The following is a 21,144-nucleotide window of genomic DNA, read 5'->3' as shown; positions in this document are numbered from 1 at the left end:
TTCTGGGCGATTTCATTGCACCTCAGAAGGAAAAGCCAGGTGGCGTTAGCTCAGACGATCGTGGAGGCCAAAGTCCCGGTGATATTATGCGATAACCAAAAACATCAGCAAGCAGTGACATTGAAACGCGAGCTGTATGCGCGGTTGCACCATCTTGTTGAAAATAAACGTTCAGTATTTCACTTAACAACAGTCCTCCTACGAATGGGTACAGAATATCACTGCAGCATCGTTGTGTGTTGATTGTTTCGTTGAAAAATATGGGGCCCACAATCCGACGTCTAGAAATTGCAATCCAAATTCCTATTTTCACAGAATGAAGTGGTTCCTCACGAATACACAATAGATTTGTAGTACTCCACACACGAGAATTTTGCGAGCTCGTATAACCAGATAAATAAAACCACGCCTCATCAGTGAAAAACGTTTCATTAAGAATATCTCATCCATTCTGTGGAACGAAATTTTTGAACCATTGACAATAATGCAGTCTCTAGCCATGATCAGTGTTTTTTAGTTCTTGCATGACTGTCACTTTGTATGGGAAAAGTTCTAATTTTTTCCTTACAGCTGTATGGGCCGTTCCGACAATAACATCGATTTCCTGTTTTCCTACTGACTTGTTCGGACTCATGGGCATTTTATCGGAAATATCGAATAGTTTATCCTCAGACTAAACGCTACGACGACCACTGCTCGGTAAATCTGTCACTGAACCCGTACTTAGAAATTTGATAACCAAATCTCGCACAGTATCGCGATGTGCGAGTGTTGTCTCCGGAAAAATTGAATTAAATGTTTGACGAACTGAAACTGAGTATTTACGGCCAACTTTGAACACTTGTTCGACTAAAAACAGACGTTCTTCAATGCTTAGCATTCTAACAGTGACAAAAACGAAACAAACTAACAAAGGAACTAAACTCAAACGTTCACGTCAACACGTAACGACACACACCAACGATATTACTGACGCTGGCTCAGATAAACTAAACAGTGGAATGTAGGGAGAGTCCACTTTTGAAAGGAAGTAACCCAGTCAGGCGAACAATCATACGACACGCGCGGCTAACAATCATACGGCACTGCGGTGAGACTTTTTGAACACACCGTAGTTGCCTGTAGGTGGTTATAGTACAATCGGAAAATTGGACAGAATGGAATCTTCTTAGATGCTCTGTTTCAGATGGTATTTTTGTTTGTCTGCTTCCAAGATTATGGCTCCTTCATTACGAAGCAAGTAATACACAGGCTAATCATTTACACTGTTTTTTTTTAATCAAAACATGCTACAGAGGTATTAAAACATTATGGTTGCGCAAAGAGTTTTTACAAAGTCAGAGGTGTTACACTGTGTGGATTATATTTTATATACGAAGACGTTGATTATAAAATTTATTTTGCCACCATTCCACTCTCTCTCTCTCTTTCTCTTTCTTTCTCTCTCTCTCTCTCTAAGAAAATGTACATATTTATGAAACTTAGTACTGTGATCACATGTAAGAAAAACGTTTCAAAAAATTACTGATTCGCTAGGTAGTTGATCACTGAATCTTTTTTCAACTTACTTTTTGTGCTGTTCAATAATTTCGAGCTGCACCATTAGACACCTTTGACTGTGGACAAACTCTTTGTGAAACCATAATGTTGTAATATCTTTGTAGCTTGTTTTGATGGCAGAAAGAAACAGTTTAAGTGATGCTTTGCTTGTGTGTGCTATTCTGTGTAACAGTGGAGGCACAATACTTGGAAGCAGAAAAACAAAAATACCATCTCAAACACAGCACATAGGAAAATTCCATTTTGTCCTACTTCCCAGTTGCACTATAGCCTCATAAAGACAACTACAACGCGAGACAGGCAGAAAACCAGACATGAGAACGTCACAAAAAAATTTACGTAAAAAAAATAGATTTGAAAATGAGAACAGATTCTCGAAACGCTTTGTGGTAAGCATTAAAAAGTTAATGACAAGTGCAGTTTTTCATTCTTTAGATCGTGAAGTTTTCAGAATATGAAGAATACCAGATCTACGTCCTCCCTGGCACCTGAGTGGTCAGCGTGACAGAATGTCAATCCTAAGGGCCCAGCCGGCACGGTAGCTCAGCGTGTTCGGTCAGAGGGCTAGCTGCCCTCTGTAATAAAAAAAAACTGAGTTAATGGATCAACAGCGAACTGAAACGGGTGTCTTTCGACGTCCGCCCAGAGCAGATATAACGAACAAATTAGGATTAAAAAAAATAAGGGCCCAGGTTCGATTCCTGGCTGGGTCGGAGATCTTTTTCCGCTCCAGAAATGGGTGTTGTGTTGTTCTAATCATTGTCATTTCATCCCCATCGACGCGCAAGTCGCCGAAGTGGCGCGAAATCGGAAGATTAGCACCCGGCGCATGGTCTACTTGACGGGAGGTCCTAGTCACTCGATATTTTTACCGGATCTATGAAGAGTAAATTGTGCAGTTTTTCATTATGTAGATCACGAAATTTTCAATATATGAAGAATAGCAGATCTACAAGGAATGTCAGAGGCTGACCTAGATGGACGGTGAGAGATCCAGCAGGTTCTCGACGGTCGAGAAGTGAACGACCTCGCCAGAGGCGCAGTAGGAGACGACGGGGACCGCGACGACGCCGACGTCGGACTCTGGCAGCAGCGTCTGCGCCGACTGGCCGGGCTCGCAGGCGCCGGCGACGACGTCATCGGCGTGGGCGCCGCCCGCGACCCCGCCCCCGCAGCAGCAGGGCAGCAGGCGGCGGAACTCGCGCCGGAAGTTGTCGTTGAGCCAGGCGTACAGGAACGGGTTGTAGCAGGCCGAGCTGGTGGCGAGAACGTGCGCCACGAAGAAGCCGAGATGGAAGAAGCGCCAGCGCGTGGCGCGCGCGCTCAGGTCGGCGGCCAGGTTGAGCAGCGCCAGCGGCAGCCAGCAGACGGCGAACACCGCAACGACGGCCACCAGCAGGCGCAGAGTGCGCCGCGCGCGCGCTCGCGCAGCCTCGCGCACCGCGGCGGGCGGGCCGGCGGCGCTGGCTGCGCGCCGGTCGCGCTCGCGCGCGCGCAGCCGCAGCCAGACGCGGCCGTAGCAGAAGGCGGCGACGGCGAGCGGCACGGCCAGCTGCGCGCAGAAGGTGGCGGCGCCGAAGGTGGCGCGCGCGCGCGCCGACGGCCAGTGCTCCTCGCAGGCGCCGTCGGCCGGCCGGTGCTGCACGTGCAGCGCGTACGGCAGCGCGCCCGCGCACGCGCACAGCCACACGGCCGCCACGGCGAGCAGGCAGCAGGTGCCGCGCGGCCGCGCGCGCAGCGGCTGCGTCACCGCCACATACCGGTCGGCAGCCACCACCGCCAGCGACAGCGACGACACGTACACGCTCGTGCCCTGCGCACACACACACATAACAGGCACATGCGCGCGCTCCGTTGTCACGACAGCCGCTCTCCTCCCAGCTCTACATCGGCACTTGACACACAGTAACATCCACCACACTCAGAAGGGTAGGAAGGATTGGGAGCATTTTGGGCCGCACACAGACCAAGATCGAAGTGCTAAGACACAGACGTTATCTTTCGACCCTACTGTTCAGTCTCTACGCTGAAGAAGCAATGATGAAAACAAAAGAAAGCTTCAGGAGTGGAATTAAAATTCAGTGTCAAAGGATTTCAACAATACAATTTCCCGATGACATTGTTATCCTGAGTAAAGTGAAGAAAAATTACAGGATCTGCTGAAAGGAATGGTCTAATGCAGGGCTTCCCAACGTGTGGTACACGGACCCATTAGGGGTCCGCCGGCTCTTTCTAGGGGGTCTGCGGCCACCCTTCACCAAATCGTGTAAAATAATGAGTAAAATTATTGAATAAAAATATGAAAATCAAAATTCATCACTTTTTATTCGTGTGAAAAAAATGTGTACTTCTACTTCAGGTCGTATTCCCAAGCAGCCTTTGCGGTTCCTAAGTGAGAACGCATACACAGTTTAGTGCCAGAGAATGCGGCTTCTCTGATCGACTGTTTCGCAACAATACGAGGGTCGTTTGTGCGCCGGCTCACGGCGGTAGATGTGCTGAAGCCTTTTACGTATGCGCGGAGCGACCTTTGTCGACCAATCACAGCACTCGCTGGCACGTATGTGGTCCCCGGCATAATTTAAACTTGCTTTGTCAGTGCACTAGCTATTTCATAAGTCGATTTTTTTCCTTCAAGTTGTTTTCATTCATCTCTAAACCAAAGACTATTAATGCTTCAAGGGGGGGGGGGCGGTGTCATTGGGAACAGACTAGGGGTCCGCCACGGATTTTCGACTGAAGAAGGGGTGCACCAGCAAAAAAGGTTGGAAAGCCCTGGTCTAATGAGTACAGAATATTGACTGAGAGTAGATTGAAGAAAGACGGAAGTAATGAGAAGTAGCAGAAATGAGAACAGCGCGAAACTTAACATCAGGATTGATGGTCATGAAGTAGACGAAGTTACAGAATTCTGCTAGCTAGGCAGAAAATAATCAATGACAGATGGAGCAAGGAAGACATCAAAAGGCATTCATGGTAAAGGGAAATCTACTAGTACCAAACATAGACCTTAATTTGAGGACGAAATTTCTGAGAATGTACTTTTGTAGCACAGCAATGTATGCTAGTGAAACAGGGACTGTGGAAAAACTGGAACACAAGAGAATCTAAGCATTTGAGATGTGGCGCTACAGACGACTGTTAAAAATTAGGAGGACTGATAAGGTAAGTAGTGAGGAGGTTCTGCACAGAATCGGAGAGGAAAGGAATATGTGGAAAACACCGACAAGGAGAAGGAATAGGATGATATGGACATCAGTTAAGACAAGAGGGAAGTTACTTCCATGGTACTACAGGGAACTGTAGAGGATAAAAACTGTAGAGGACGACATAGACTGGAATACATCCTGCAAATAACTGAAGACATACATTGCAAGTGCTAATCTGAGATGAAGAGGTTGACTCAGGAGAGGAATTCGTGATGGGCCGCTTCAGACCAGTCAGAAGGCAGATGACTCAAAAAAAGAAAAACCACACAGTGGGCACCAAATTTATTCTGCCAAGATTGCAGTCAGCTTGCTGTCATGTCTACTATAGATTAGAAATAAGGTCTGTTACTCATTTTAAACTAGTGAGTGTCACCTAAAATGTTACCGCGCGAGGTAGCCGAGCGGTCTTAGGCGCATTGTCACGGTCTGCGCGGCTCCCCCTGTCGGAGGTTCGAGTCCTCCCTCGGGCATGGATGTGTGTGTTGTCCTTACCGTAAGTCAGTTTAAGTTAGATTAAGTAGTGTGCAAGCTTAGGGAGCAATGACCTCATCAGTTTCGTCCCATAAGACGATACCACAAATTTCCCATTTTTTTTTTTTTTTTCCTACATTGTCACCTTCGAACTCACTGCTTTGGTATACTTGGAGACTCCACTGACCAGTCTTCCGCCACCGCCCATTTAACCAAAAACCAATCACTTGAGTCTTACGTTGGCTGCAAGTGGCCTATACCGGTGTAGAATTGCGTTTTATTGGCATGACACTTAGAAGATGTAACAGACCTACTAAGGAGACTGCCCACACTACACTTGTTCGTCCTCTTTTGGAATACTGCTGCGTGTTGTGGGATCCTTTTCAAATAGGACTGACGGAGTACATCGAAAAAGTTCAAAGAAGGGCAGCACGATTTGTATTATCGCGAAATATGGGAGAGAGTGTCACTGAAATGATACAGGATTTGGGCTGGAAATCATTAAAAGAAAGGCGTTTTTCATTGCGACTGAATCTTCTCCCGAAATTCCACTCACCAACTCTCTCCTCCGAATGCGAAAATATTTTGCTGACACCGACCTACATAGGGAGGAACGATCACCACGATAAAATTACAGATATCAGAGCTCGTACGGAAAGATATAGGCGTTCATTCTTTTCGGGTGCTATACGAGATTGGAATAACAGAGAATTGTGAAGGTGCTAAGATGAACTCTCTGCCGATCACTTAAATGTGATTTGCAAAGTGTCCATGTATATGTAGATGTAGAATGGAGAGCGATTACGCGAGATTGTAAGAGCAACTGAGGAGTTACAGTATTGCCACTCCATACACAGCTGTTACGATTAACTGTTGTTATTTACCAATATGCTCACCAGTCACCATTGATGAGCAGAAGTGATGAGTGCAGGTCACAAAAACATGTATGCTGTTAAATACGTCATACTGTGTGTCAATGCATTTTCACTGTACACAATGTCAGCCCCTATATGTATCTTCGATAATAACTGTATTACAACAACTGGGTCCGCAGCTCGTGGTCGTGCGGTAGCGTTCTCGCTTCCCGCGCCCGGGTTCCCGGGTTCGATTCCTGGTGGGGTCAGGAATTTTCTCTGTCTCGTGATGACTGGGTGTTGTGTGATGTGGTTAGGTTTAAGTAGTTCTAAGTTCTAGGGGACTAATGACCATAGATGTTAAGTCCCATAGTGCTCAGAGCCATTTGAACCATTTTTTTAATAACTGGTCTATAAGATCACAAATATGTTTTTCTGATGATGACATATTTTTAACATTTCAAGATGTACTTGAAAAGGCTACAATGACGAAAACATGATTGTGTAAAATATATGAACAATTATGTCAAGGCCGGCCGCGGTGGTCTAGCGGTTAAGGCGCTCAGTCCGGGACCGCGCGACTGCTACGGTCGCAGGTTCGAATTCTGCCTCGGGCATGGATATGTGTGATGTTCTTAGGTTAGTTAGGTTTAAGTAGTTCTAAGTTCTAGGGGACTGATGACCACAGCAGTTAAGTCCCATAGTGCTCAGAGCCATTTGAATTAAGTCAAATGGTGGAAATTTCTCTCAAAAAAGCTATATATCTGTGGTCCCATAGGAAGGATAGATCATGTTGCTTGTCTGTTAGCACTGACAAATCGACGAAAACGCTGCTGCTCTCGGTCATTAAGGAAGATCGTCGGCCACTGCGCTGCCGTGGTGAGCACTAATGCCCGAAATTTGGTATTCTCGGCACACTCTTGACACTTTGGATCTTGGAACATTCAGATCCCTAACAAATTCCGAAATGGACTGTCTCGTGATTCCAACTCTACCATTACGCGTTCAAAGTCTGTTAATTCCCGTCCATGCAGCCATAATATGGTCAGAAAACTTTTCACATGACTCACATGATTACGAATGACACATTTGCGAATGCACTGCCCTTTCATACCCTGTATACGCGATACTACCACCATCTGTATATGTGCATATTATTATCCCATGACTTTTATTTTCTCCTGCGGCCTTTTCCTCAAAAAATCGCCGTGAGCACTATGGGACTTCGCATCTGATGTCATCAGTCCCATAGAACTTAGAACTACTTAAACCTAACTAACCTAAGGGCATCACACACATCAATGCCTGAGGCAGGATTCGAACCTGCGACCGTAGCAGTCTGTGGAATTGCATCAATGCGACTGATTTCGTATTCTTTGATTTATAGTGTTTTTTTTACAAGTATATGTCGCGTCAGTTCTTTCGGACATATCTCGAAGGACACGCACCATTTTGATCCATGTGTTATTACTAATTAGACCCAAAAGAATTACAGACATTAGCTGTGAGCGGCAATTGATTGAAATCGATTAGGAGAATTGAACATTAGTGTCAGGCTGGGATTCGAACCCAAAGCTCTTGCTTACTAGGCAGTTGCTTTGGCCACTAATAATCCAAACACAGTAGTCATTGCAACTGCGTGGACTACCCTAGCACGCCAATCAATTTCAATGAATTCCCGCTCGCAGCCAATGTCTGTCATTTATTTGTGTCTTTGTTTACTAGTGGTTGCAACACAGTAAAGCTTACGAAAGTTGTGTGTAGAACTATTACTACAATCTGCGCAAGCCTCCTTCCAGTAAAGTATAATTACTACACTTTAATAACATGACTTTAGTTGCGGTCTGGCTTTAACGTCATCCGAGATATCCAGTAATGCGACGTTTGGCTGACATGGACCTTCGGGTAGCTGGGTGCGAAGTGAATTCAAGTCACCGCCTCTCCGGCTGTGCCGGCCTCGGTTGTCTAGCGGTTCTAGGCGCGCAGTCCGGAACCGCGCGACTGCTACGGTCGCAGGTTCGAAATCTGCCTCGGGCATGGATGTGTGTGATGTCCTTAGGTTAGTTAGGTTTAAGTAGTTCTAAGTTCTAGGGGACTGATGACCAGAGTAGTAAAGTCCCATAGTGCTCAGAGCTATTTAAACCATTTGAACCTCTCCGGCTGTATTTATATACAGGCGCAGCGGACGGCCAAGGGAACGCTTGTTGTCATCTGCCTTATGCCACCAGTAGTAGCCTCTAAATGGCCGCTTCCTCGGACACATAATATTTTATAACAATGCCATGAATCAATTTAGAATCTTCGTAATTTTTGTATGAACGTCTAAAATCATAGAAAAATTTTAGCTCGCCTCTGTATTTAAACTTTCCAGTCTAGAATTTTTTGAACGAAACAGACAGTAGAACATGAGCTCCGAACTACGAGTTTAAGTGACCTTACAGTTGTTTTTATTTGCATCCAGGTCTATTATTTAATAGGTCGCATTACGTGTTGTAATCAGAACTTTCTAGCATTAATATAACAGATACATAATTTACTACAAATAAGGGCGCTTTTGTTCCAAATTTAGTTTTCAGCAAATTATTCGAAAACCATTGGAGGTAGCTTAATGGGGTCAGGTAGTTCCTATTTTTATGCTAAACTGAAGGGTCATACAAATTTTCATATTTCTAAGTCTAATATTTAGCGCCTTCAATTTTTTAAAAAAAACGTGGATTCTGACCAAATTATTGCTTTAATCACGTTGACACTTATACCAATTAATTTTGACATGCATCTACACATTATAACAAATTTTTGGCTTCCTAGCTTTATTATTTAGCACCACTTTTCTTCTTTATACCATGTATTTAGAGAAAGATACTCATCCGATTAATCTCATATTTGACAGTTTAAACATTAATCCTTTCAGACCCGAAATTTTTCTGGAGGAAGAAACATTTTTCTTTACGTGGTAGTGGTCTTAGGTGATTTTTTAATGATGTTAGGAGCATGATTTATACAAAAATATGTACCCGTTCCCAAAACGTTCTTTGTTCACTTGGCTTCACTTTAAGGACTAAAATAACTAATTATGAAATATTCTCTATTGTAATAAATAGTAAAATGATCATTCAATAATTTCCATGTAAATTAACAACAACAATATTCAATTATACACTGGAATATAGCGAACCACCGAGCGAGGTGGCGCAGTGGTTAGACACTGGATTCGCATTCGGGAGGACGACGGTTCAATCCCGCGTCCGGCCATCCTGATTTAGGTTTTCCGTGATTTCCCTAAATCGCTCCAGGTAAATGCCGGGATGGTTCCTTTCAAAGGGCACGGCCAACTTCCTTCCCCATCCTTCTCTAATCCGTTGAGACCGATGACTTCGCTGTCTGGTCTCCTTCGCCAAAACAACCAACCAACTATAGCGAACCATGTATTCTGGTGGTCACGAGTTGCAGCGCACTGCTACATTGACTTGCTGATATTTTTATAGTGATGCCCAACGGCTGGCAGCACTTTCGCGTGATGAGAAGTTGAACATTTACAAGTGTGTAGCTCAGGTTCGCTTAGGGCAGAAATACTTTTGTTGCAGCTAACAGACTGTAAAAGTTAATGTACACAATTGTAGTCAGAGGGTCTAAAAGGGTTAAATGCTAAAGCACATGCTGACAGAATTAGGAAAAGCAATTTTAACTTTTAATTTTATTCTTAAATTATCGTGCAATACTCGTGTGCTACGCACAGACGCTTTGTGGTGACGTGGCGCTACTAGCAGTGAACTGGGGTAAGTCCTGACACACTCGCTCACTTATGTATCTCTAAAACAAAAACACTCGCTCACCTATGTATCTCTAAAACAATACAGCGCTTGTTTCCCCACAGTATGAATGTAACGAGTTCTAGATTGTGTGATTGTGAATGTTTTTGAGGAACGTGTTCATTGAATCACTAAAGCGAATAATCTTTCCAATGACAGTGTGTCTTATAAAATCTTGCGTATCCGTCTGTGGCAGCTTTCGTAAACTGCTAAGTGACAGCTGACCATGTAGCCGAAACAGGTCTGGTTCAGCCGTAAGGCAGCTGCTGGTGGGATGGAAACAGGACGGACGTTATCATTTTGTGAAAATGCAGAAAGATCGCTATGTCGCTATCTTCAGTTATTCAGATGTGAAGAACACATTTACCGTCTCCAGGATAAGGCGCATTCAAGCCAATATTGCGGGATTCCGTAGCTAATGGGTAATAATAATGACTTAAACAACAATAAAGATTCTTGTCGGTCGCTTTTAATGCTAACATAGACGAAAATCATAATCTTGACACAATTTAATCTATAGCTACTGTGAATACCCGCAAGTGTAATGTCGGGTATCTGCATCTGCGCAGATTTTTGTCCTCAAACTTTATAAGAGTGGAACTGAATAACGTTCTATGTGTAGTTTCAGCACTATGGTGTCATCGGTGGTCCGTTGCATGTTCCTAGACTTGATCCAAGTGCCAAACCATGGAGAGTCTTCCAAAAATGAATTAGTGCAGGGGATAGGCAAAATAATGTGAACAATGGTAGTAATGGGATGCTTGTTTTTGATGGTCAACAACGCAGGTAAGGCACGTTGCGCTGCACTGTGAGTGTTCAGCATGGACTTGGCATCAGTGCAGGTTGTTTACGAGTAGTGCACACTTTGTACTTGTGTTCAAAACCGAGCTCCACGTTCGGTGAAAGATCCAGCTGAGTTCCAAAGAGGGCAGACTGTGGTGGCCCGATTAGCTGGAGCATCAGTAACCGAGACAGCCGACTTATTACATGTTACAAGAGCAACTGTTTTAATAGTCACGACAACCTACACAAAAGATTGAAAGACATCATCGTTGAAATGTAATAGTGGGCGTAGTCGTACGCTAACACGAATGGTGTCAGAACAACACAAAACAACGGCGGCTAAAGTAACTGCAGGGCTCAGGCTCAATAGCCATCTTCGAGACCCCGTATACGTCGACACTGTTCGCCGAGAACTCCATAAAGCGAATATTTATGGACAAGCTGCTATACCGAAACTAATAGTGGCGACAACCAAGGCAAAGAAGCGTAAAACATGGTGACAGGAACTAAAATCTTTTACGGCTAATCATGTCATATGCTCCGATGAGTCAACGTTTTCGTTATTTCCAACATCGGGCCGCGTTTACCTCTGGAGGACGCAAAAGAAGCCGATAATCGTGACTGCTTGATTCCAGCGGTTAAGCATGGAGGTGGAAGTGTGATGGTGTGGGCAGCCATACCATGGTATTCTGCTGGTCCCATTATTACTCTCAAAGGCCGTGTTACAGCCAACGATTATGTGAACATTTCAGATGATCTGGTGCACTCCATGATTCAAATGTTGTTCCCAAATAATGATGTCATATTTCAGGACGATAATGTACCCATTTACACAGCCGGGACAGTACAGTCGTGGTATGAGGAGCATGCAACTGAACTGCAGCGTCTTCCCTGGCCAGTATAGTACACGGATTTGAAATTATGGAACGCTTGTTGTTGGTATCGGAGCGCAGATTCCGGAGTAGACTTCCACCTCCCCCATCACTACAAGAGTTAGGTTCTGATTGAAGAGTGGTATAACATTCCACTGGAGACTATACAATTATTATATGCCAGTATTCCAAGAAGAACTGCAGCTGTATTACGGGCAAATCGGGGTCCAACTCCTTATTAATAAACCATTTCCAAGTAAGTACAGGTATCCACATTATTTGGCCTATCCCCTGTAGATGGCGCGTGGTTTTTGTGTCAATCTGTGCTTCCCTCTGGGGGTCTAAAATTTAAAACACATGAGAAGTGGTTTTTGTTGACTGCTCTACTACGATTCAAAAAAACTAATGCCGTATTTCTGTATGTATATCACCACAAATAAAACTTGTTGTATCAGTATTCATGGCACTAGGAAAGAAACTTCCTTCCTTATATTTTGTCGGAAACTCACATTGTAGAGTCCGTGGTTGTGTACAAAATATGAATCTTGCAAAGACGAAAACAACAACCATCCACTTTTAGTACTGTTATTTATTTACAAAAAAAGACACGTTCATCATCAGACAGCTGTTCACGTATACAGAGTGGTCCATTGATAGTGACCGGGCCAAATATATCACGAAATAAGCATCAAACGAAAAAACTACAAAGAACGAAACTCGTCTAGCTTGAAGGGGGAAACCAGATAGCGCCATGATTGGCCCGCTAGATGGCGCTGCCATAGGTCAAACGGATATCAACTGCATTTCTTTTAAATTGGAACCCCCAATTTTATTACTTATTCGTGTAGTACGTAAAGAGATATGAATGTTTTAGGTGGACCACTTTTTTCGCTTTGTGATAGGCGGCGCTGTAATAGTCACAAACATATAATTAAGTGGAATCACGTAACATGCGGACGGTATTTTCTTCGTGACACATTGTTGTTGTTGTTGTTGTTGTGGTCTTCAGTCCTGAGACTGGTTTGAAGCAGCTCTCCATGCTACTCTATCCTGTGCAAGCTTCTTCATCTCCCAGTACCTACTGCAACCTACATCCTTCTGAATCTGCTTAGTGTTTTCATCTCTTGGTCTCCCTCGACGATTTTTACCTTCCACGCTGCCCTCCAATACTATATTGGTGATCCCTTGATGCCTCAGAACATGTCCTACCAACCGATCCCTTCTTCTAGTCAAGTTGTGCCACAAACTTCTCTTCTCCCCAATCCTATTCAATACATCCTCATTAGTTATGTGATCTACCCATCTAATCTTCAGCATTCTTCTGTAGCACCGCATTTCGAAAGCTTCTATTCGCTTCTTGTCCAAACTAGTTATCGTCCATGTTTCACTTCCACACATGGCTACGATCCATACAAATGCTTCCAGAAACGACTTCCTGACACTTAAATCTATACTCGATGTTAACAAATTTCTCTTCTTCAGAAACGCTTTCCTTGCTATTGCCAGTCTACATTTTATATCCTCTCTACTTCGACCTTGATCAGTAATTTTGCTCCCCAAATAGCAAAACCCCTATACTACTTTAAGTGTCTCATTTCCTAATGTAATTCCCTCAGCATCACCCGACTTAATTAGACTACATTCCATTACCCTCCTTTTGCTTCTGTTGATGTTCATCTTATATCCCCTTTGAAGAGACTATCCATTCCGTTCAACTGCTCTTCCAAGTCTTTTGCTGTCTCTGACAGAATAACAATGTCATCGGCAAACCACAAAGTTTTTATTTCTTCTCCTTCGATTTTAATACCTACTCCGAATTTTTCTTTTGTTTCCTTCACTGCTTGCTGAATATACAGATTGAATAACATCGGGGAGAGGCTAAAACCCTGTCTTACTCCCTTCCCAACCACTGCTTCCCTTTCATGCCCCTCGACTCTTATAACTGCCATCTGGTTTCTGTACAAATTGTAAATAGCCTTTCGCTCCCTGTATTTTACCCCTGCCACTTTCAGAATTTGAAAGAGAGTTTCCAGTCAACATTGTCAAACGCTAGAAACGTAGGTTTGCCCTTCCTTAATCTAGCATCTAAGATAAGTCGTAGGGTCAGTATTGCCTCACGTGTTCCAACATTTCTACGGAATCCAAACTGATCTTCCCCGAGGTCCGCTTCTACCAGTTTTTCCATTCGTCTGTGAAGAATTCGCGTTAGTATTTTGCATCCGTGACTTATTAAACTGATAGTTCGGTAATGTTCACATCTGTCAGCATCTGCTTTCTTTGGGGTTGGAATTATTATATTGTTTTTGAAGTCTGAGGGAATTTCGCCTGTCTCATACATCTTGCTCACTAGATGATGGAGTTTTGTCAGGACTGGCTCTCCCAAGACCGTCAGTAGTTCTAATGGAATGTTGTCTACTCCCTGGGCCTCGTTTCGGCTCAGGTCTTTCAGTGGTCTGTCAAATTCTTCACTCAGTATCGTATCTCCCATTTTATCTTCATCTGCATCCTCTTCTATTTCCATAATACTGCCCTCAAGTACATTGTCCTTGTATAGACCCTCTATATACTCCTTCCCCCTTTCTGCTTTCCCTTTTCTGCCTAGAACTGGGTTTCCATCTGAGCTCTTGGTATTCATACAAGTGGTTCTCTTTTCTCCAAAGGTCTCTTTAATTTTCCTGTAGGCAGCATCTATCTTATCCCTAGTGTGATAAGCCTCTACATCCTTACATTTGTCCTCTAGCCATGCCTCTTAGTCATTTTGCACTTCCCGTTGGTCTCATTTTTGAGACGTTTGCATTCCTTTTTGCCTGCTTCACTTACTGCATTTTTGTATTTTCTCCTTTCATCAATTAAATTCAGTAACTCTTCTGTTACCCAAGGATTTCTACTAGCCCTCGTCTTTTTACTTACTTGATCCTCTGCTGCCTTCACTATTTCATTCCTCAAAGCTACCCATTCTTCTTCTACTGTATTTCTTTCCCCCATTCGTGTCAATTGTTCCCTTATGCTCCCCTTAATCTCTGTACAACTTCTGGTTTAATTAGTTTATCCAGTTTCCATCTCCTTAAATTCCCACCTTTTTGCTGTTTCTTCAGTTTTAATCTACAGTTCATAACCAATAGATTGTGGTCAGAGTCCACATCTGCCTCTGGAAATGTCCAGTCACCCATGACTATTAAATTTTCGTCTCCCTTCACTATCGGAATAATTTATTTTATTTCATCTTACATTTCTTCAATTTCTTCGTCATCTGCAGAGCTAGTTGGCATATAAACTTGTACTATTGTAGGCGTGGGCTACGTGTCTATCTTGCCACAATAATGCGTTCACTGTGCTATTTGTTGTAGCTTACCCGCACTCCTATTTTTTTATTCTTTATTAAACCTATTCCTGGGTTACCCTGTTTGATTTTGTATTTATAACCCTGTATTGGCCTGAGCAAAATTCTTATTCCTCCTGCCACCGAACTTCACACTAATTCCTACTATATCTAACTTTAACCTATCCATTTCGCTTTTTATATTTTCTAACCTACCTACTCGATTAAGGGATCTGACATTCCACGCTCCGATCCGTAGAACACCAGTTTTCATTCTCCTGATAACGACGTCCTCCTGAGAAGTCCCCTCCCGGAGATCCGAATGGGGGACTATTTTACCTCCGGAATATTTTACCCAAGAGAACGCCATCATCATTTAACCATACAGTAAAGCTGCATGCCATCGGGAAAAATTACGGCTGTAGTTTCCCCTTGCTTTCAGCCGTTCGCAGTACCAGCACACCAAGGCCGTTTTGGTTAATGTTACAAGGCCAGTTCAGTCAATCATCCAGACTGTTGCCCCTACAACTACTGAAAAGGCTCCTGCCCCTCTTCAGGAACCACACGTGTGTCTGGCCTCTCAACAGATACCCCTCCGTTGTGGTTGCACCTACGGTACGGCTATTTGTATCGCCGAGGCACGCAAGACTCCCCACCAATGGCAACGTCCATGGTTCTTGGAGCTAAAATGGACCGTTTACCAATTGCGGAGAAGGTCGATATCGTGTTCATGTATCGCTATTGTGCTCAAAATGCCGAAGAGGCGTGTGCTATGTATGCTACTCGGTATCCTACACATCATCCAAGTGTCCGGACCGTTCGCCGGATAGTTACGTTATTTAAGGAAACAGGAAGTGTTCAGCCACATGTGAAACGTCTACCACGGCCTGCATACAATGATGACGCCCAAGTAGGTATTGTAGCTGCTGTCGCGGCTAATCCTCACATCAGTAGCAGACAAACTGCACGAGAATCGGGAATCTCAAAAACGTCGGTGTTGAGAATGCTACATCAACATCGATTGCACCCGTACCATATTTCTATGCACCAGGAATTGCATGGGGACGACTTTGAACGTCGTGTACAGTTCTGTCACTGGGCACAAGAGAAATTACGGGACGGTGACAATGGCGATGTACCTCCAACATGATGCATGTCCGGCACATAGCTCGCGTGCGGTTGAAGCGGTACTGAATAGCATGTTTCATGACAGGTGGATTGGTCGTCGAAGCACCATACCATGGCCCGCACGTACACCAGGTCTGACGTCCCCGGATTTCTTTCTGTGGGGAAAGTTGAAGGATATTTGCTATCGTGATCCACCGACAACGCCTGACAACATGCGTCAGCGCATTCCCAGTGCATGTGCGAACATTACGGAAGGCGAACTACTCGCTGTTGAGAGGAATGTCGTTATACGTATTGCCAAATGCATTGAGGTCGACGGACATCATTTTGAGCATTTATTGCATTAATGTGGTATTTACAGGTAATCACGCGGTAACAGCATGCGTTCTAAGAAATGATTAGTTCACAAAGGTACATGTATCACATTGGAACAATCGAAATAAAATGTTCAAACGTACCTACGTTCTGTATTTTAATTTTAAAAACCTACCTGGTAGCAACTGTTCATCTAAAATTATAAACCATATGTTTGTGACTATTACAGCGCCATCTACCACAAAGCGAAAAATGGGGTCCAACTAAAACATTCATATTTCTTTACGCCCTACACAAATATGTAATAAAAAAGGGTGGTTCCTATTTTTAAAAAACGCAGTTGATATCCGTTTGACTAATGGTAGCTCCATCTAGCGGGCCAACCATAGCGCCTCTGGTTTCCCCCTTCTAGCTAGACAAGTTTCGGTCTTTGTTGTTTTTTCGTTTGACACTTATTTCGTGAGATATTTGCCCGGGTGCGAGCAATGGACCACACTGTATATTACATTTGCTGATGTTTCCACTAGTTGTTGAAAAAATAAACGGGCAACTAATGTACGCAACAAGAAATGTAATATAAACGTGAACAACCATCTGAAGATGAATCAATCAGTTCGAAAACCAATGTGATGGGACATACTCCTCCAGGATTACTTTCCTTATTTTTTGAATTTTGGAAAGGTCAGTGTAATCTCAATTCCTTTTGTGAAAACTTTCGTATAATTTTATACAGAGTATATTATATTTCAAGCTCAAATTTATGAAAACGAATTACTAAATAAAATGTTTTAATTCGATTTATAATCGATGCGTACTAGTTCTGAATGAAGGGTTAAATTTTTTTTAGAAAAATTTGAAATTACGAAGTATTGCACACTTCAAATTTATTTATTAATTACGCAGTACTATGCTGGTTACTATGCTTATTTCTGGATTCATTTATGAAATAATAACCGAAAGTAATTGTATAACAGAAACTAGTGGGAATTCATTTGTTAAGAAAAATTGTAAACCCTTTGGAATATCGTTATTTTAGCAGAGTGTGAGAGTCGTAAGCATGCCTCTGATGTGGTCGGACGCATTTTTGTATTTTGTGCGGACAATGTACTCTCGGCTTTGTTAATGTGAAAAATCAAAAGACTCTATGGTCTACTAAAATGTGAGAAAATGTAATTACGTAAAAAACAAAAATTCTGCAACAACGATATTCAAATTTATTTAGATCAATCCAACCTTGAGGACCTAAAATGTGACATTTTGAGCTTCGAGAATTAGACCACTAGACAAGAAGAATTAGAGCCAACTCTCCGTGACAAGCTAAGTAAACTAGAATGCTTATTGTAGTCTTCGCTCCTCTCAAATCTTCATAAAAGACTAATGTGAACAATAGATGGAATTAGCAAGGAGGTGGGAGATTAAACCGGTAACGGCGCTGTTTATGTAAATAGGACGGCTAGTTTTTTTTAATGTCTGTTCTGTCGCGGAATAGAAACCACAATGGTAATAAAAATGTTTTATTTGTAACATTTTATACCTTCCACCTACTTCTCTACGTAATCGCTACTCCAACTTAGACATTTGTCCAACATCGACGTCACAGAAGGCAGCCTGCCGCGTGTGCTTTCTGTCAGTTCTCTACGCTGTTCTGCAGCTCGTTCGTCGTCTGTGTGCTCAAAATGAAAAGTGCGACTCGACGCGATCGACAGGCGTATCAGAGCTACTGCGCAACACATCTGCGCAAAGCCTCATCGGGTTTTCACTGTGGTTTAATTTCGCGACCGATCAGATCTTGACAAACGAAACAGGGCTCGTGAATAGTAGTATTTATTAGCAGTCCGTTGTTGCCCGCATCTCGTGGTCGTACGGTAGCGTTCTCGCTTCCCACGCCTGGGTTCCCGGGTTCGATTCCCGGCGGGGTCAGGGAGTTTCTCTGCCTCGTGATGGCTGGGTGTTGTGTGATGTGCTTAGATTAGTTAGGTTTAAGTAGTTCTAAGTTCTAGGGGACTGATGACCATAGATGTTAAGTCCCATAGTGCTCCATTTGAAGTCCGTTGTTGTTTTCTTCTTCGCAAAAATCAGCTTGTAACACTTTCCTATTGGTACTTAGAACCAGTCAGTTTCCTGATGTGGCGCTTAGAACGGTCTTAATAAAGTACTTATTTTTGCTTCGATTCGGGGAACAGCATAATCCTCAATTTTTGGAAACAAATCAGATATGTTCAAACAGGAATATATTATTATTATTATTATTATTATTATTATTACTCGCAAAGCTCCCAGAGTGGAGACGCTAAGTAAAGATGGTTCATTTTTCCGTTTTTCTTGTTCTTCTGGTTCTTTTTATTTGCCCACCAGTTTCTCGTTGTTTACGAGAATTTAGTTCTTCATTCTTCGCTCCATTTTGTTCCGGTTCTTCGGCTTTTTTGTCTGGTCTAACATCCCATTTTTCTATTCTTATTCTAAAATTGTTCCTTACGTCTATTTCTTCTTTGGTGATTTTGCCTAATTCCAAGTCTTTTTTAACATTTTGCATCCATTCTCCTCCATGAGCGAGGGAATCTACGTATTTTACTGTTCTTTTTGTTACTCTGTGTTCGGGAAGCCTCATTATGTAGCCACAGAATTTGAGGCGTCTTTTCCTGATGTCCGTATCTATGTTAGAATATTCTTCAATTTGGACGTTTCCTGTAGTGTATATCCATTCGCGATCCATCTTGGTCCCAAAATTTTCCGAATTATTTTTTTCCTTCTTTCTTTAGATTTCCTATATCAGTTTTCCTGTTCAGTGCCAAAGTTTCGCTGGCATATAAAATTGATGGTTTAATTACTGATTAGTAATGACTAATTTTGGCATTTGAAGATAAGCATTTTTTATCACAGAGGTTTTTTACGAATCCTAAACCTTTACGAGCTTTTTATATTCTTTCTTGCTGTGCATATTTTCAGAGATAATTTCTCCTAGATATTTCTCCACATTTGGTTTGTAATTTAAAAATTTCTAAATTTGTTGTTGCAAACACTGTCTTTTCAAATGAAATCTGCAGGCCGACTTTCTCTGCGCATTCTTTTAGAGTTTCTATCTGATTTATAGCTATCTCACAAGAATCTACCATTATTACGAGATAGTCCGCAAAGTCTAAGTAGGGGATTCGTAGGTTATATTTTTGGTTCCTAATGAAATTGGTTTCCAGAAATTTTCTTCTGTAGGTTTCTTTTCCCATTCTTCCATGTCTATCTAGAACTACATTGAACAACAGAATACCGTCGCCGGCCGGGGTGGCCGAGCGGTTCTAGGCGCTACAGTCCTGAACCGCGTGACCGCTACGGTCGAAGGTTCGAATCCTGCCTCGGGCATCGATGTGTGTGATGACCTTAGGTTAGTTAGGTTGAAGTAGTACTACGTTCTAGGGGACTGATGACCTCAGAAGTTGAGTCCCATAGTGTTCAGAGCCAACGAAGAGTTCTGTCCATACCCCTCTAACTGCACGTATGGTTAACAGTGAAGATTTAACTAAAGAAATAGACAATAAACTTAACCCAATAGCATGGCTTAAGAATAAACAAACCAATGAAATACACTACTAGCCATTAAAATTGCTACACTACGAAGATGACGTGTCACAGACGCGAAATTTAACCGCATTGACGGCACTTTGAACAGAGTACGTTACATTTCAGATGTGTTACGACCCGTGGCTCTACACTTCATTCGATCCCTGCGAAACCCTACATTTCAGCAGGATAATGCACGACCGCATGTTGCTGGTCCCGTACGGGCCTTTCTGGATACAGGAAATGTTCGACTGCTGCCCTGGCCAGCACATTCTCCCGATCTGTCACCAATTGATATCAGCAACTGGCTCGTCACAATACGCCGGTCACTACTCTTGATGAACTGTGGTATCGTGTTGAAGCTGCATGGGCAGCTGTACCTGTACACGCTATCCAAGCTCTGTTTGACTCAATGCCCAGGCGTATCAAGGCCGTTATTACGGCCATAGGTGATTATTCTGGGTACTGATTTCTCAGCATCTATGCACCCAAATTGCGTAAAAATGTAATAACATGCGAGTCCTAATGTAATATATTTGTCCAATGAACACCCGTTTATCATCTCCATTTGTTCTTCGTGTAGCAATTTTAATGGCCAGTTGTGTACTAAATGAAGAATAGTTGCAACTCTAGTAATGATTTGTTCGACTCTAGAATTTGGAGCGCCACAATAACCAAAGAAATGGAAGTGTTCTCTCATCTTGGGAGTAAGATTACAAAGAATGGGCGAAGCAAGGCAAGTATCAGAAGTAGATAGCCGTAGATGAAGAAAGCTGTCTTCAGCAAAACGTGTACTGGTACCAGATAACGACATGCAAATGAGGAAGAAGCTGCTGAAAGCGTAGGTCTGGAGGTCGGCGTTGCACTATAGTGATAACCTCTGCGTGCGTGAGTTGTGGTCAGCCGCAACCTTGTCGTAACAGGCAGACGTTAAGGCCACAGCCGCGCTTTTCCTCGGTAAGCTCGCGTGGACTAGGCGTTGGTCTAATGCGGAGTGAGCTTAACGTCCGATCGCGCCTCGCCTCGGGTGACGTCATAGCGGGCTGTGACATGCGCGTACTTAGCAATGTAAACGGACATTGGAAATCGCGAGGACTGTACACCGTCCTGGATCGTTTAGACTTCGGTAACAAATTGTTATTGTGCCGTCCGTGTGAAGTATAATTCCGCGTGGCAAGTGGTGACTAACTCCACTTTTAAGGCGAGCATTAATCTTTTTTTTTTAACATTATTGCGAACTATTAATAGAGCACCGTTAGTTTGAGTAATGAA

The 21,144-nt window shown here is 43.1% G+C and overlaps 1 protein-coding gene across 1 annotated transcript in view; it reads right to left on the bottom strand.

Moving 5' to 3' along the window:
- Window positions 1–2,533: 2,533 nt before the first annotated feature.
- LOC126355626 (prolactin-releasing peptide receptor-like) overlaps window positions 2,534–21,144 on the bottom strand; it is a 117,103-nt gene continuing 98,492 nt past the window's right edge. Inside the window, exon 2 of the mRNA XM_050005989.1 lies at window positions 2,534–3,373. Within this exon, the coding sequence (XP_049861946.1) occupies window positions 2,534–3,373 (840 nt within the window). The remainder of the gene's footprint in view (window positions 3,374–21,144) is intronic.

The sequence above is a fragment of the Schistocerca gregaria genome, chromosome 3 (genome assembly GCF_023897955.1).
Source record: "Schistocerca gregaria isolate iqSchGreg1 chromosome 3, iqSchGreg1.2, whole genome shotgun sequence".
Lineage (NCBI taxonomy): Eukaryota > Metazoa > Arthropoda > Insecta > Orthoptera > Acrididae > Schistocerca > Schistocerca gregaria.
The sequence above is the reverse complement of the archived record's forward strand: the minus strand, read 5'-3'. Positions and strand labels throughout refer to the sequence as shown.